General features: G+C 48.1%; 1 protein-coding gene and 1 long non-coding RNA gene across 2 annotated transcripts in view; one reads left to right on the top strand and one right to left on the bottom strand.

Moving 5' to 3' along the window:
* The first annotated feature begins 5,253 nt into the window (after positions 1-5,253).
* Positions 5,254-13,620, top strand: part of KMT2B (lysine methyltransferase 2B) — a 62,900-nt gene continuing 54,533 nt past the window's right edge. Inside the window, 2 exon segments of the mRNA XM_081018559.1 lie at positions 5,254-6,574; positions 6,576-6,950. Of these exon segments, the coding sequence (XP_080874685.1) occupies positions 5,897-6,574; positions 6,576-6,950 (1,053 nt within the window). The 5' untranslated portion in view covers positions 5,254-5,896.
* LOC308484617 lies at positions 9,934-12,391 on the bottom strand. The gene is made up of 2 exons (XR_013990045.1): positions 10,148-12,391; positions 9,934-10,062 (listed from the first exon to the last, which is right to left on the bottom strand). It is a non-coding gene; the product is annotated as an uncharacterized lncRNA (long non-coding RNA).

Here is a 13,620-nt window from a genome sequence, read left to right as displayed (position 1 = left end):
ATGGCAACCCAGCCCAAAACTCTGGACAAGCTGGGCGAGGGGGCGCATAAAGATGTTAAAAAGCATCGGAGAGAGTATCGCACCCTGAGGCACCCCACACACCAAGGAGTGGCGCGATAACAATTCCCCCCCAAGCGCCACCCTCTGTCCCCAACCAGAGAGAAACGAGCGCAGCCATTGAAGAACTGTGCCCTGGATCCCCACGTCGGCAAGGCGGTGGTCCAGGAGTTCGTGATCGACCATGTTGAAAGCTGCTGACAGATCTAGAAGAATCAGCAGCCCCGACCCGCCTCAATCCAGCTGTCTATGAAGATCATCTGTTAGGGCAACCAGAGCCGTCTCGGTCCCATGACCAGTGCAGAAGCCGGACTGGAATGGATCCAGAGCCGATGTTTCATCCAGAAACCCACCAAGCTGTTCAGCAACCGCTCTCTCAATCACCTTACCCAGGAACGGAAGATTCGAAACCAGGCAGTAATTGGTCAGATCTAAGGGATCTAATGATGTTTTCTTTAAGAGCGGGCGCACCACTGCCTCCTTCAGTTCCCCTGGGAATGTCCCCACGACAGGGCAGGAGGGAAGTCTAAAGATTAGAAAGAATCTTGTGTAATTTTTATTATTTGTGATTTTGAGTGTGAATGAATTTGTAAAATCAAATAAAAATCATTTTCCAACAAAAGAGAAAGAAATCCAACAGGTGCAGCAGGTTTTGCTACCTGTGGGATTCCTGCCTTTCTGAAGGCACAGCCCTGCCCAAAGATGAAAGAGGCATCTCCTCAATGGTCTACAATTCAGAGCCAGGGATAGGGGATAGCTGCAAACCTCCACATGTTGCTGGACTCCAACTCTCATCAGCCCCACCCATTGTGGCCAATGGTCAGGCATGATGGGGGCTGTAGTCCAATCCCTGCTACAGGAACATAGGAAGGTGCCTTGGCTCCAGTCAGGCTATTTACCGTATCCATCAAGCCCAGCATCCTGACTTCAAGATCTCCTCTGAAGTCTTTCCTATGAATTCCTTCCTTCTGGAAATACCTGCAATCGAGCTTGGCATCTTCTGTATGGAAATCACGTGCCCTTGTCACTGAGCAATTGATATAGGATCTCCTTTCTAAGCTGAGGCAAGGGTGTAAACTTGAATAAATTATTGGGGGGGGAGAGAGAAAGCACTACCCCGCATAATCCATCACATGGCACTGCGCATGGACACCATTTGAATAGCAATGCCCATCAACTTTGTGGTGGGGGTGGCCCTCTCAAATATTTTAGGGGAGGGGCAAAGGGACTTTGGCCCCTCGGAGTTGGCTCCTATGCACTGAGGCCTACTGTGTTCACCCAAAGGTGAACTGTTCCGGAAGCTCTGCTTCTGCCATGTTGATAGTCAAAAATGACCCCATCCTTAATTGGTAGTGGCTGTAGCACTGAGCTCATACACAACTTGCTTTGATATCCACTAATTGGCCTGTTGGGATGGTACCCTTATCTGTGGGCCTGGGAGGTTGGGCGCAGAGCCCAGAAAAGAGAAACATTGGTAATGTTTGAGGTATCGGCCACCTGTTTTCCCATGTGAAATATATGCTGTTCTATTGGACAAAGAACGGGAGTATCTTCGTACGGATGCTAACAGTCCATCATCAAAAGAGTCATCTCCTTGCTGTGGAGTCCATCCCACAGGTGCTGTTTATAAGTGGAGTGCAGCTGGCAGATTGCTGTTGCTGCAAGCCTTTTCCTTTCTCTTTAATAAAGCACTAGAGCAGATTGCTCTGGTCATTTAGACTTCTTCCTGGGTTCTTCTGCAAAATCCGAACTCCTGTGAACTCTCCAGCTCTGCAGGGTGCAACACCTACCAGGTCCTAAACATGGTTCTTCTCCCACACTCGGGCCCAATATTTGGCCTCGTCGACACCACACATTTAAAACAGTATCAAACTGTAAACAGTCGTGGCTCCCTCCGCAAAGAATCCTGAGAACTGTAGATTGTTAAGGGTGCTGAAAGTTGTTACTAGACCCCTGTTGTTGTTGTTGTTGTTGATCAACTCCTCACAGAGCTACAATGCTCAGAGTAGTTTAACAGTTAATTCCTCTTCCAAGGGAATTATGCTAAGTGTAGCTCTGGGGGGACAGGGGTCTCCTAACAACTCTCATCAGCCTTTACAGTCTCCCAGGAATATTTGGGGGAAGCCACAACCACTTAAAAGTGGTCTGATACCACTTCGCTGTACAGTGCAGATAGGGGCCTATATCTGAGCTCAGCCCTGAACTTTCTTCTTAATCCAGGTGTCTTCCTCAAAACATGTGGAGTGAAGTGATTTCAAAGTGTCCGTGGGCATGTGCAGAGTGGTCTTCCCTCACAGAAGAGTGACCACAGCTAGTCTGCCCCCTCCCACATACGGTATGTTATTGGTTTGATGGTGGTTTGCATACACATAATAAGCCCCGATACCTCTCTTTTAGAGATCCGCACTTATTTTTCTTCATTTACTACATTTATGTACTGTTCTACAATAAAGCTCTTTGAACAGTTTACAATAAGGTGTCTTTTAACAACAAGAAAGGGGAAGGAGAACAAATCTGAAGAATGGCTTTACACAATCAGAATGGCTCCCATTGAACTCAGTGGCATTGACTTCCAAGGAAATACATTTTGTAAATATTTAGATTAGATTGTATAAGGTGACTTATACCACAATCTCTGTCTTTCCTCTCTGTCCTCTGACTCACACAGTGCTGGGATTCCCCCCCCCCCAGCCCAAGGGCCACATTGCCTCATGGGTAACCTTCTGGGGGCCACATGCCAGTGGAGGATGTGGCCAGATGCAAGAGTGGGCGGGGCAATGGATGTCACTCTTACTGTCACCCAGTAGGCTATATCCAGGTGAATGTCACAGTTCAAGAACACCATTAATCTCTGACATTCCCCTCCTTGATGCCATGTTAGTATACCCAAGCCATCCTTTGGTAGGCAATTACATACATTTATTTCATTGCACCATTTCCAGACACCTTTAGGGCTTTGTTTTCTTTTTACTTGCTTTGCTTGCTGGTTTCATGCCTATCAAAGCTTTATATTGTTTCAGTAGTTACTATATTTCATTTTCCTTCTTGCAAACTACTTTGAGAACCATGATGGTCGAGAAGCAGTATACAGTGTTACAAATTGCCTTCTCCTGTGTGAACTTCTCCAGTTAATTGAGAGAGCCTCCTCAACAATTTATAGTGTTTTTACTGTCTGCTGTTTTTAGTGTGTACAGCTCCCACAAAGTCTCATGCTAAAGGGTAGTCGAGATGTTTACTAAGCTGGGGCAACTAATGTAGTTTCCTTCAGAGGTTTAGGACTGCAACTCCCATCAAGGAGTTGCCTTGAGATGAAAAAGCAGAATATCAGTATTTTAAAGGAATGCCTTTCATCCCCCTGGTGGGAAAAGATTTGTGGGATTTTATCTCTAGGGCTGCAATCTTATGCACTCTTTTTTTTTTTTTAATGATATTTATTAAAATTTCAAAGAATACAAGAATTACACAAAAACAAAGAATAAAAATACAAAAAGATACAAAATACAGCAAAAAGAATTAAAAAAAACCCTTATTAAGGTATAACAAAGAAATGAAAAATAAAAAGAAACATACAAAATAAAAACAGTTAAAAACACATTAATTTTCCATAGCATATCTTCCTTACACTTATTTCCCCGGACCTCCTCGTACCTCCCTTTTTTGTATTCCAGTTCAGTTTGTTAGTTCAGCAAATCCTTACCAATCTTATTCACTCTTACTTCCAAATTGTTGCATCTGTTTATTATTTGTAGTGTTTTGCTTTAGTGGTGTATGGAAGTGAGAGCTGGACCATAAAGAAGGCTGATCACCGAATAATTGATGCTTTTGAATTATGGTACTGGAGGAGACTCTTGAGAGCCCCATGGACTGCAAGAAGATCAAACCTCTCCATTCTTAAGGAAATCAGCCCTGCGTGCTCACTGGAAGGACAGATCGTGAAGCTGAGGCTCCAATACTTTGGCCACCTCATGAGAAGAGAAGACTCCCTGGAAAAGACCCTGATGTTGGGAAAGATGGAGGACACAAGGAGAAGGGGACGACAGAGGACGAGATGGTTGGACAGTGTTCTCAAAGCTACCAGCATGAGTTTGACCAAACTGCGGGAGGCAGTGGAAGACAGGAGTGCCTGGCGTGCTCTGGTACATGGGGTCATGAAGAGTCGGACACGACTAAACAACAACAAGTGTTTTGCTTAGCGGCATTGTAATGGACCGATAGCTGCTCTGATCCCATTTAGAAAAGAACTGAAGACTGATTAGTATTTTAAATAAAAAATAAAATAAGGTGTTTCAGAGGGCAAGTTCAAAGAGTAATTCTATGTGTCTATTAAGACTTAGGAGTAACAATGTGATTTCCAAGAGGAGGATTAAAATGTAACTGGCACGTTATGTAGCAACCTTGGGTCTATCGGAAAAAGCCAGGTTAAAAAAGAAAAAAGAAAGATGACACAAAGGAAGCCAAACAAATTTTGGCAAACATGTCCTTAAACATTGTGGGAGACGTTCCGCTCAGGTAGAAAAATTAACAAAATGCTTAAACGCTCCCTTCCCTCTTTCAGTTTGACAGTGTGTTGGACTGGTAACTGTGCAGTCTGATTCTGTATGAGTCTGCTGAAACCGTAAACTAGCTAGTCTGCATCTGCATCATATATTTAAAGCACATGCCTTCCACCAAAGTATCATAGGAACTGTAGTTTATTAAGGGTGCTGGGAACGGTAGCTCTGTGAGGGGAAATCTACAGGATTATTCTCAGGATATTTCTCAGGATATTTTTTTTTGGGAGGGGGGGTCATGTGCTTTAAATGTATGTTAGGTAGACAACCCTAGCTAGGACTGCAATCCCATATACAAGCTTGCCTGGGAGTAATCCTCTAGGATTGTGCCACTGGATCTGGTTTACGCAGACAGCTGGTGGAGATGGAGAATATGCGTTAGCATTCTAGGGGGTCAGAAAGAAATGTATGACTTCAGATGGCAGGTGGTGGTTGGTTTTTGTTTTGTAATGCTTCCTTGGGTTTTGTGTTTTTAGGCACCCTATGCCTGGTATCATAGCATATCAGGGAGCGAGGTGTGCTAGAAGCTTTCGCCCTGGGGTTTTCTTTCCTTAAAGAAACACTTGTAGGTCATGTTTTGTTTTTAAACAAAATAGCAATTTTTAAAGAGCAGCCTGACTTGCAGCCAAAGTGGTGCAGTGCATTCTGGCATCTTATTTGGCTTAGAGAGAGAGAGAGCGATACGTTTCAACATGAGGGAAGACCGGTTTGGGAGTTGGCTGATCCTTTGAAACATAAATGCACTTGTAAATGTTTCATTCAGCCTGAACACGAAAGTGGCCAAAAACTTGCGTTTCCCCGAGGGAATTGGGAGGGATGAATAGACTGAAAGTGTCTCTCCCTCAGCCTCCACTCCGCACCTTCGTAAACATTCCTGTTCCTGGTTCGTGAAATCTGTTGTATATCCAACAACGTGATAAAGATCCTGCTTTTTCAGGTTTATCTGCTTTTTCGGGGCGGGAGAGCTGTTGTACCATTTCCTCTCCAAATTCTCACTCTATCCCGCAGGACCTACTCGCGCGCGTTCCGTGTCTCACTCGCACAGCCCCAAATCTAGCATGCAGAGGCATTCAGAGTTTGGGTTTGTCTGTCCCGACGCTGCAGCTTCTTTACTTCGTCGCGTTCAGGGTGCGCGCGCGCGATCTTCATTCATTCATTCTCCCAAAACTTCGGCAACATTTAAGTTCAGAGCGGGAGGGGACTTGTCGGCTAAACGTGGCTTCTCTACTGTCAAATGGAGGGAAACTGTCTGTGTTTTTTTCTCCCCACCGCGTTAAAGGGTCGCGGCGATGCTCTGTCTGCTGCAGGACGCTATTCCTCAGGGCTGCTCTCTGGGGCAGTGGCGCCCTTCTTTCATCGTCCCTTCGGGGATTTCTCTCTGTGACAGCATTCTATGGGCCGCGCCGTCCAGCCCCACCCTGACTACAGCTCCCAGGGTGCATTCCAAACGAGACCGGGCCTCGCGCTGCATGCTGGGAGCTGTAGTCTTGCCGCCGCCGCCGCGCCTTCCCTCTCGCCCCGAACGTGAAATGGACTCGTTCCTCATTCGCTCTTTCAGGCCTCCCACCTTCATTGCCCGGGCTGAACCCGACTCTTTATCCCTCAGGCACACGAGCGGACCCGCACCCCGCTCTTCACCCCTTGCGCGAGCAGCCATTTACAGCCGCCTCAGTCGCCCACCACGCCGCAGGGCAGCTTTGCTCGGGTGTCGGCCGCGGTGCCTGACGGGAGACGTAGTCCCTCCCCTCCGCCCGCTTCGCTTCACGCGGCGGGGCTCCGTCCCAGCGGCGGACTTCCCTTCCCATGGTGCGCGGCGGCGACAGAGGGCCACTTCCGGGGCGCGGCGGCCGACGGGAAGCGCGGTCCCTTCCCTTCGCGCCCTCCCTCCCGTCGCATTGCACAGCCCCCCTCGGCGGGACTCGGGCTCCCAGGCTGCCCCGCGCTCGGCGCTTGAAGGCTCCTGCGGAGGATTGTTATTGTGGCGGCCCGGCCCCCCTGGGCTCCTCTCAGTGTTTAAAGATGGCGGCGGCGGCGGCTTCGGCGGGAGGCGGCGGCGGTAGCAGCGGCGGCTCGTCCGGGGCCTCGCAGGCGCGGGGCCGCTTCCCCGGCCGGCCCGGCGGGTGCCGCGCGCGGGGCGCAGGGGCCGGCAGCCGCGCGAGGGTCTCGCTGCTGGCGCCGCGCCTGCTGGTCTGGGCCGCTCCTGGGGACGGGGAGCGGGCCGCGACGGACACCACCCTGGGGATCCTCCTGGGCCTCAGCCGGAGCTGGCGCCGCCTGCAGGGCCTGCTGGGGGACAGCAGCAGCAGCAGCGGAGGCGGCAGCAGCGGGGGCGAAGAGGAGCCGGTGAGATTCCCTGCAGCTGGTGGGGCTGGGAGGCCGGGGCCCCGTCTTGACAGGGGGCGCGGGAGGCGCTGCGGAAGCCCACGCACCCCGTGGGGTGGGGTCGCGCCGAGTGCACCCGCGCGATGGTGCTCAGCTGTTCAAGGGGGGGGGGCGCAGACGCACTGGAGGAGTCCTCTTCTCTGGCAAGACCTGGGCTTGGACCGCATTGCTTTTTCACTCCCTTCATCGATGCATTTCTTCAGCAGGAGCGCGTGTTCTTGGTTGGTTTAGTTTCTTAATTGTAGTGGGGGGGGGGCTTGTTGTGGCTGATGCGAACCCTGCCACAGAGCTCACCTGCAAAGTAGGGCAGGATCCCTGGAGTTTGCGCCCCTCCTCCTCTCCTTTCTCCTGCTTCCTGGGCTGCAGGCTGGAAGCTGGCCTTAAATCCCATGCTTGTGCTTCCTGGGCTGAACTTAGATGCTCTTCACCCCCCCCCCCACAGGAAATGGGCTTTGGGGGTGTGTGCGTGAGGGTAGCGCTGGTGGTGGGAGTCTAGCTGGCTTGTGAGGATGAGCTGGGCCTCCTTGCAGGGGAGATAAGTTCGTCTGCTGGCACATGGTGACCCTGCGACGGCCCACTGGCAGTGTGGGATTTGAGGCTGCAGTCATGTCCAGGAGCAAGTCCTGTTGAGCACAGAAGGGGTGCTTCTGTGTCAACAGACCTGGACGATAAGGGGGTGTGGGGGATCAGCTTTGTTCAGCTGTCAGGCTCAGCTTCTCCTTTATGCAGGCTGTGCCTCCCATTTTGGATTGCTGCATGCAACACTTTTATCAGGTAGCCATGGTGAACAGATGCTGCCCTCCTTGGGGGGAGAAACAGAGGAGGGATTGCCTTTGAGCTTCCCTGTTGTTTGCACACAGCTTCTTCAATAGGTGCTTTCAAACTTAAGGCGGTTTGGGCAGAATGGCCCTGTCTCTGGCTAGGCAGGGGTGTGGTGCGATCAGACATATGGGGCTTTTGTTCCTACCTTGGTCCTTGAAAGCAGAAAGCTGACAGCGCTTAGTCACCTGCTCTGCTGTCTCCTCCCTGCTCCTGTAGCATTAGACACATGGGAGAAACTAGCCTAACCAGGGATGGCCTTCACCATACAGAGATTCTTCCAGCAATTTGGGAAAATAACTTCACTCTTCGAAGGTTTCAAGCTGCATAGAGGTAAATTGTTGCTGTTCACCAGGGAACAAGGGGAATCAATATGACGGTGATGGAAGGCTTGTGTTGGGAGAATGGATCTTGGGGTTTTCTAAGGTGGGGAGGATGGGTGTTTGGGTGACTTTCGAGTCCCCGGAGAATTATGCTAGAAAGGATTGTAAAGGAATGTCAAGAAAGGAAGCAGTTATTACTGAGCTGGGCTGCTGCTTGTCTTTCACTATTGTACACCTATCTCAGCTGATTGCAAATGAGTTAAAAGTTAATCTCTTGAAATCTTGCTGCAGTGCAACATGGGACACAAACATTTAGTAGAGGCTGAGAGTGAAACTGAGGTAAGGGACAAGTTATCGGCTGACTGACTAGCTGGTATCTGGGCTTTATTTAAGAAACTATTATGTTTTGAGCTTTGTTCTTCTCTTAGTAGTAAACCAAATTTCAGACGCTGGTTTTCTCTTGAAGGATTTCAGTTTCTGCTTTGGAAGATTTGCATCGTATAGGTCTGACTACCTCTGCCACCAATGGGAAAAGCCTAGCTTCCAGAATTCAGTGTCTTTGGCCTGGATGAAGTTGCCAATGACTACCTGTTGTTTCGTAACTGTGAAAGTGATGCCGTTTATGTATATTGCTAGCACATGGGGTGGTTCCTTCAAGAAAAGCACTGGCATTGCAATGGGGTGATCTTTTCTGTGTTCCCAGGCGTGTATCCATACTCGTTTATGTTAGAATCATAGAATCATAGAGTTGGAAGAGACCACAAGGGCCATCGAGTCCAACCCCCTGCCAAGCAGGAAACACCATCAGAGCACTCCTGACATATGGTTGTCAAGCCTCTGCTTAAAGACCTCCAAAGAAGGAGACTCCACCACACTCCTTGGCAGCAAATTCCACTGTCGAACAGCTCTTACTGTCAGGAAGTTCTTCCTAATGTTTAGGTGGAATCTTCTTTCTTGTAGTTTGGATCCATTGCTCCGTGTCTGCTTCTCTGGAGCAGCAGAAAACAACCTTTCTCCCTCCTTTATGTGACATCCTTTTATATATTTGAACATGGCTATCATATCACCCCTTAACCTCCTCTTCTCCAGGCTAAACATGCCCAGCTCCCTTAGCCGTTCCTCATAAGGCATCGTTTCCAGGCCTTTGACCATTTTGGTTGCCCTCCTCTGGACACGTTCCAGTTTGTCAGTGTCCTTCTTGGACTGTGGTGCCCAGAACTGGACACAGTTCAGAACTGGACACAGTTCAGAACTGGACACAGATGGGCTACCAAGCATAAGCAGAGTCTGCTGGAGCAGCCCAATGGCCCACCAAGTCCAGAATCCTGTTCTCATCAGATGCCCGTGGGAAGCCCGCAAGCAGGACCCACAAGAGCACTCTCCCCTTCTGTGGCTTCCGTTCCTCATAAGCCGTTCCTCATAAGGCATCATTTCCAGGCCTTTGACCATTTTGGTTGCCCTCCTCTGGACACGTTCCAGTTTGTCAGTGTCCGTCTTGAACTGTGGTGCCCAGAACTGGACACAGTACTCCAGGTGAGGTCTGACCAGAGCAGAATACAGTGGCACTATTACTTCCCTTGATCTAGATGCTATACTCCTATTGATGCAGCCCAGAATTGCATTGGCTTTTTTAGCTGCCGCGTCACACTGTTGGCTCATGTCAAGTTTGTGGTCAACCAAGACTCCCAGATCCTTTTCACATGTACTGCTCTCAAGCCATGTACTGTGTGTCCTGGGACAGCTGTTTAGGTGTGCCTCATTTCAGGTACAGTACAAACAAATTGCCAGTGCTTGGTCTGAGAGTCTGTTCAGTCTATGATTTATGGAATAGCATAAGAAAGCAGGAAGACTTATTTGTGGTAGCTGCAAGTTTTTTCTTTGCCCTCAGTTGGAAAATCTGCTGGGTGGTGGTAGGGAGCTTGATCAAATCTCTGTATTAAAACAAAATACAAGTATATTTCAACATAGAGAACTTCGGTATTTGGCAGCGGTGATGGGGGCAGTTTCAAGCCTTACCTATTCCCTGGCATGTCTTGTACATGTTAGGACTCTCTTTTTTTTGGTGTATGAAGAAGCATTCTGTCATGTGAACCCCCATCTGCTCTATGAAGTGTCCACTGTAGATGGAAGTGTATTCACACTGTGATCACATCTTACATCAGGGTTCGGTTGCAAGGGTTCTGTGTATACATAAAAATTACACATACCCAAACCCTTGGAGCCGCCTTGCGGCTACTGGGTGATGGGAAAAGAGAAATAACCCTCCCTGCCCCAGTACTCTCATAGCTCGCACACCAAACAGGCCTTGCCTCGCAAGCAAGGCAGAGGTCTTAAAAGCTATTTTTTCACACTGGGTTACCCCCAGCGGACCCAGTTCCAAAGAGCTTTTAACTTTCCACCTCGCTTGGATTTAACTTGTGCAATTTCAGCTATCTATCTTCAACCATGTATGGTTGAAATTGTGCAAGTTAAATGCATGTAATATGCGATTGTACTGTGCTTTATCTATTCAGTTTATATTCTGTCCTTCCAAAGTAGCCCACCACCTTTGTTTTGTAAGCATCTCGTCTGACTAGACCTTTGCAGATTGTCTCCTTTCTGTTGTTCAAGGGAAAGCCCAGGATGGGTATTTTTAGATGGCAGATTTTGGTCCCCATGTAAATTAAAAATTATGCAGGTGCCTAGCAGTTAGTTTTCCAGAAGATGCAAAAAGGACCAGTTTTGAAAGCGCCCTAAGCTAAGAGGTTTGAGAACTATCTGGCACAAATTGGGCTTCTTAGGGTGAGATGGCCTATTTTCTAGGAAGACTTGGAATGTTTGTAGGAGAAAGGAAGAGGGCTACTCAAGGTAAGAAAGCTTCTGCTTGACCTGCCCTTAGCACTAGAAACTTGGCTGAAAGCACACAAGGACAACTAGTGACTAGAGATGCATGTTTTGACACCTTGATAGATTTTGACTGGGTGGGCAGAATATACTGGGAATGCCATCACCTTGGCAGGGAGTGACTTCAGCCTGTGGAAAGAGGGCTTGGTGAAATCACTTGGGTAATCAGCTTTCCTTGTGATTAAATCCATCTCTTGCTAGTGGCTGTTGCTGTCTTTGGTCAACATGGGGAACCTCCAGATGTTGCTGCATTTGCACTTCTGTCAACCACAGCCAGCATGCCCAATGGCTAGGTTATGATGGAAGTTGTAGCACAGCAACCTGTGGAGGGCCACAGGTTGCCACCCCTGACATAGGCACTGGAAACTGATATGTGGTTCTCAGCACTTGTTGGGCTACACAGTTTGGGTTCATCCATAGAAAAAGCATAGATGGCATTGTAAGGTTTCCTTGGTAAGAGGTTTCCGACAACCACAGATTGTCTTGTAAAGCATGCAGCCACAAAGGGAGTGTTGGATGCATCCTGGAGTACAGTTCCAGTCAACATGTCTTGGTGTGTGCACTCGGTTCATAAGGGTGGGGAACCTTAGGCTCAGGAGTCAAATGTGACCCTCCAAGCCTCTCTGGCTCTTGAGACTGTCCCCAGGGTGCACACCCCCACTGGCTCTGCCTGGCGCCCTCCTTGAGTGTGGTGTTTCTTGTTTTTTTGCAAATTTGGAATGTGTCCCTGAACACAAGACCCTTGCTTGCCTGGGTGGAGAATAGAGAGGGAAGTGTGAGTGTAAAGAAACAAGCATACTGTACAAAGGGGGAAATGTGTATTCATTGTTCTGCCCACTAGGCAGGTTGTCTAGAAGAGAATGTAGGCCTCTGGCTAAAAAAATGATTCCCCAGCTGAGATTTAGAGCAACAGGCACCTTGTGTAAATGCAGTGTGCCATAGAATGCACCCCAGAATCCTCTGCAATGTGCAGGGGATCCTGGGCAGACAAATTACTGTAAAAAGAAACTTTGGAAGCCTATGGCAATAAGAATTGGTCACAATATTTAGTGTACAGTGGAACCTTGGTTTTCAAACTTAATCCATTCCGGAAGACCATTCGGCTTCTGAAAAGTTCGAAAACCAAGGATCAATGGGCTGGCTCCAAAGTCAATGGAAAGAAATGGAAAACGTGCCTTGGAAGCCATTCAGCTTCCGAAAATCATTCAAAAACAGAAGCATTCAGTTCCGGGTTGTTGGCGTTCGGGTTCCGAATTGTTTGGCTTCCGAAGCGTTTGATAACCGAGGTTCCACTGTACAGGGGACTTGCATGCTTCCTGATGACAAAGGAGATGTGAACTGGGAATAACAGCTGAGGTCGCTTTTAAAACACCCTCTAATTTACAGGCAGTGCAGAGAAGAGCAGATCCCTCCATCGTGTCTACAGCTGGGCATAAAATCACCGGCTTCTCCTGCAAGTTTAGGTAATCCCTACCATATGAGTACTAAGAATTCCACCTTCACCCAAGGGGGGAAAACACCCAACCAAATACTAACCATAAAAGAACTGGTGGTATGTGTACCCACATATTTCTCCCTTGTTGAGTATGGAAGCGCAGTTATTTTCTGTTTCTTTAGTTGGTTAAATAGCTAATATCTCAGTACTTTTAAGGAGAAAACACCACTAGTGGTAACTGAGCCCCCTACATTTCTTTATGCAGGCTACCCCTTTGCCATGGTTGAAATGTAATCATCTTTGTATCTCTGGTTCATGCAACAGCTATTGCACGACCCCTGGCCAGAACCAGTTGTGTTTTGCGTTTTCACAAGATGGCTGTACATGTGTGGAAAGTTCTTATTCACCACAGACGATCTGGCTGCAGGTGTTTTTCAAACCTGTTCCATTGGGTTGCCCTTGGAACAGAGTTTGGGTCACAGCCGTGCATGTGTCTACTGCAGGCCTTCCCCAACATGGTGTCTTTCCTTCCAAATATTTTGTACTGAAAAATTCCATCTCTCCTGAGTGTGGGCCAAACTGGCTGGAGTTGACAGGAACTGTAGTCCACAGTATCAGTAGGGCACCAGGCTGTGGAAAGCTGATGTGCAGATAACAGTTACTCTGGTGCTTTTCAGTAGTGGCTCCCCATTTGTGGAATGCTCTCCCCAGGGACACCTGCCTGGCACAGCACTAGATACCTTTAGGTAACAACATTCCATTTTAACCAGGCTTTCGGTTTTTAACTTATCTATGACCACCTGGAGTGGAAGGGATGTTTTTAATGTATCTTTTCCCCGCTTTGGTTTTGATGTATGTATTGAAGGAAGGTGTTGTTAGTCACTTTGAGTTGTTGTGGCAAAATAATAATAATAATAATAATAATAATAATAATAATAATAGTGTTCCAGTAAGCTGTTAACGATGCTTGGTATACCAGTCCATAATGTGACCAGTGTCAGAAATGGCCATGTGAGGTTGAATGGCATTCTTCCTCGCAGCCAGGTAAGAGCTAGCTCCAGTTACTGCTGCCTTGATAACCATCGTAACAGACACATGGGAACTGTCAGGAAACACTTTCCCTGCTTGCTATTGTATTGAAATAAAATATTCTTTAAAAAAACACACACCT

This window comes from Podarcis pityusensis, assembly GCF_964106645.2.
Source record: "Podarcis pityusensis genome assembly, chromosome: 8".
In the NCBI taxonomy this organism is placed as follows: Eukaryota; Metazoa; Chordata; class Lepidosauria; order Squamata; family Lacertidae; genus Podarcis; species Podarcis pityusensis.
The sequence above is the reverse complement of the archived record's forward strand: the minus strand, read 5'-3'. Positions and strand labels throughout refer to the sequence as shown.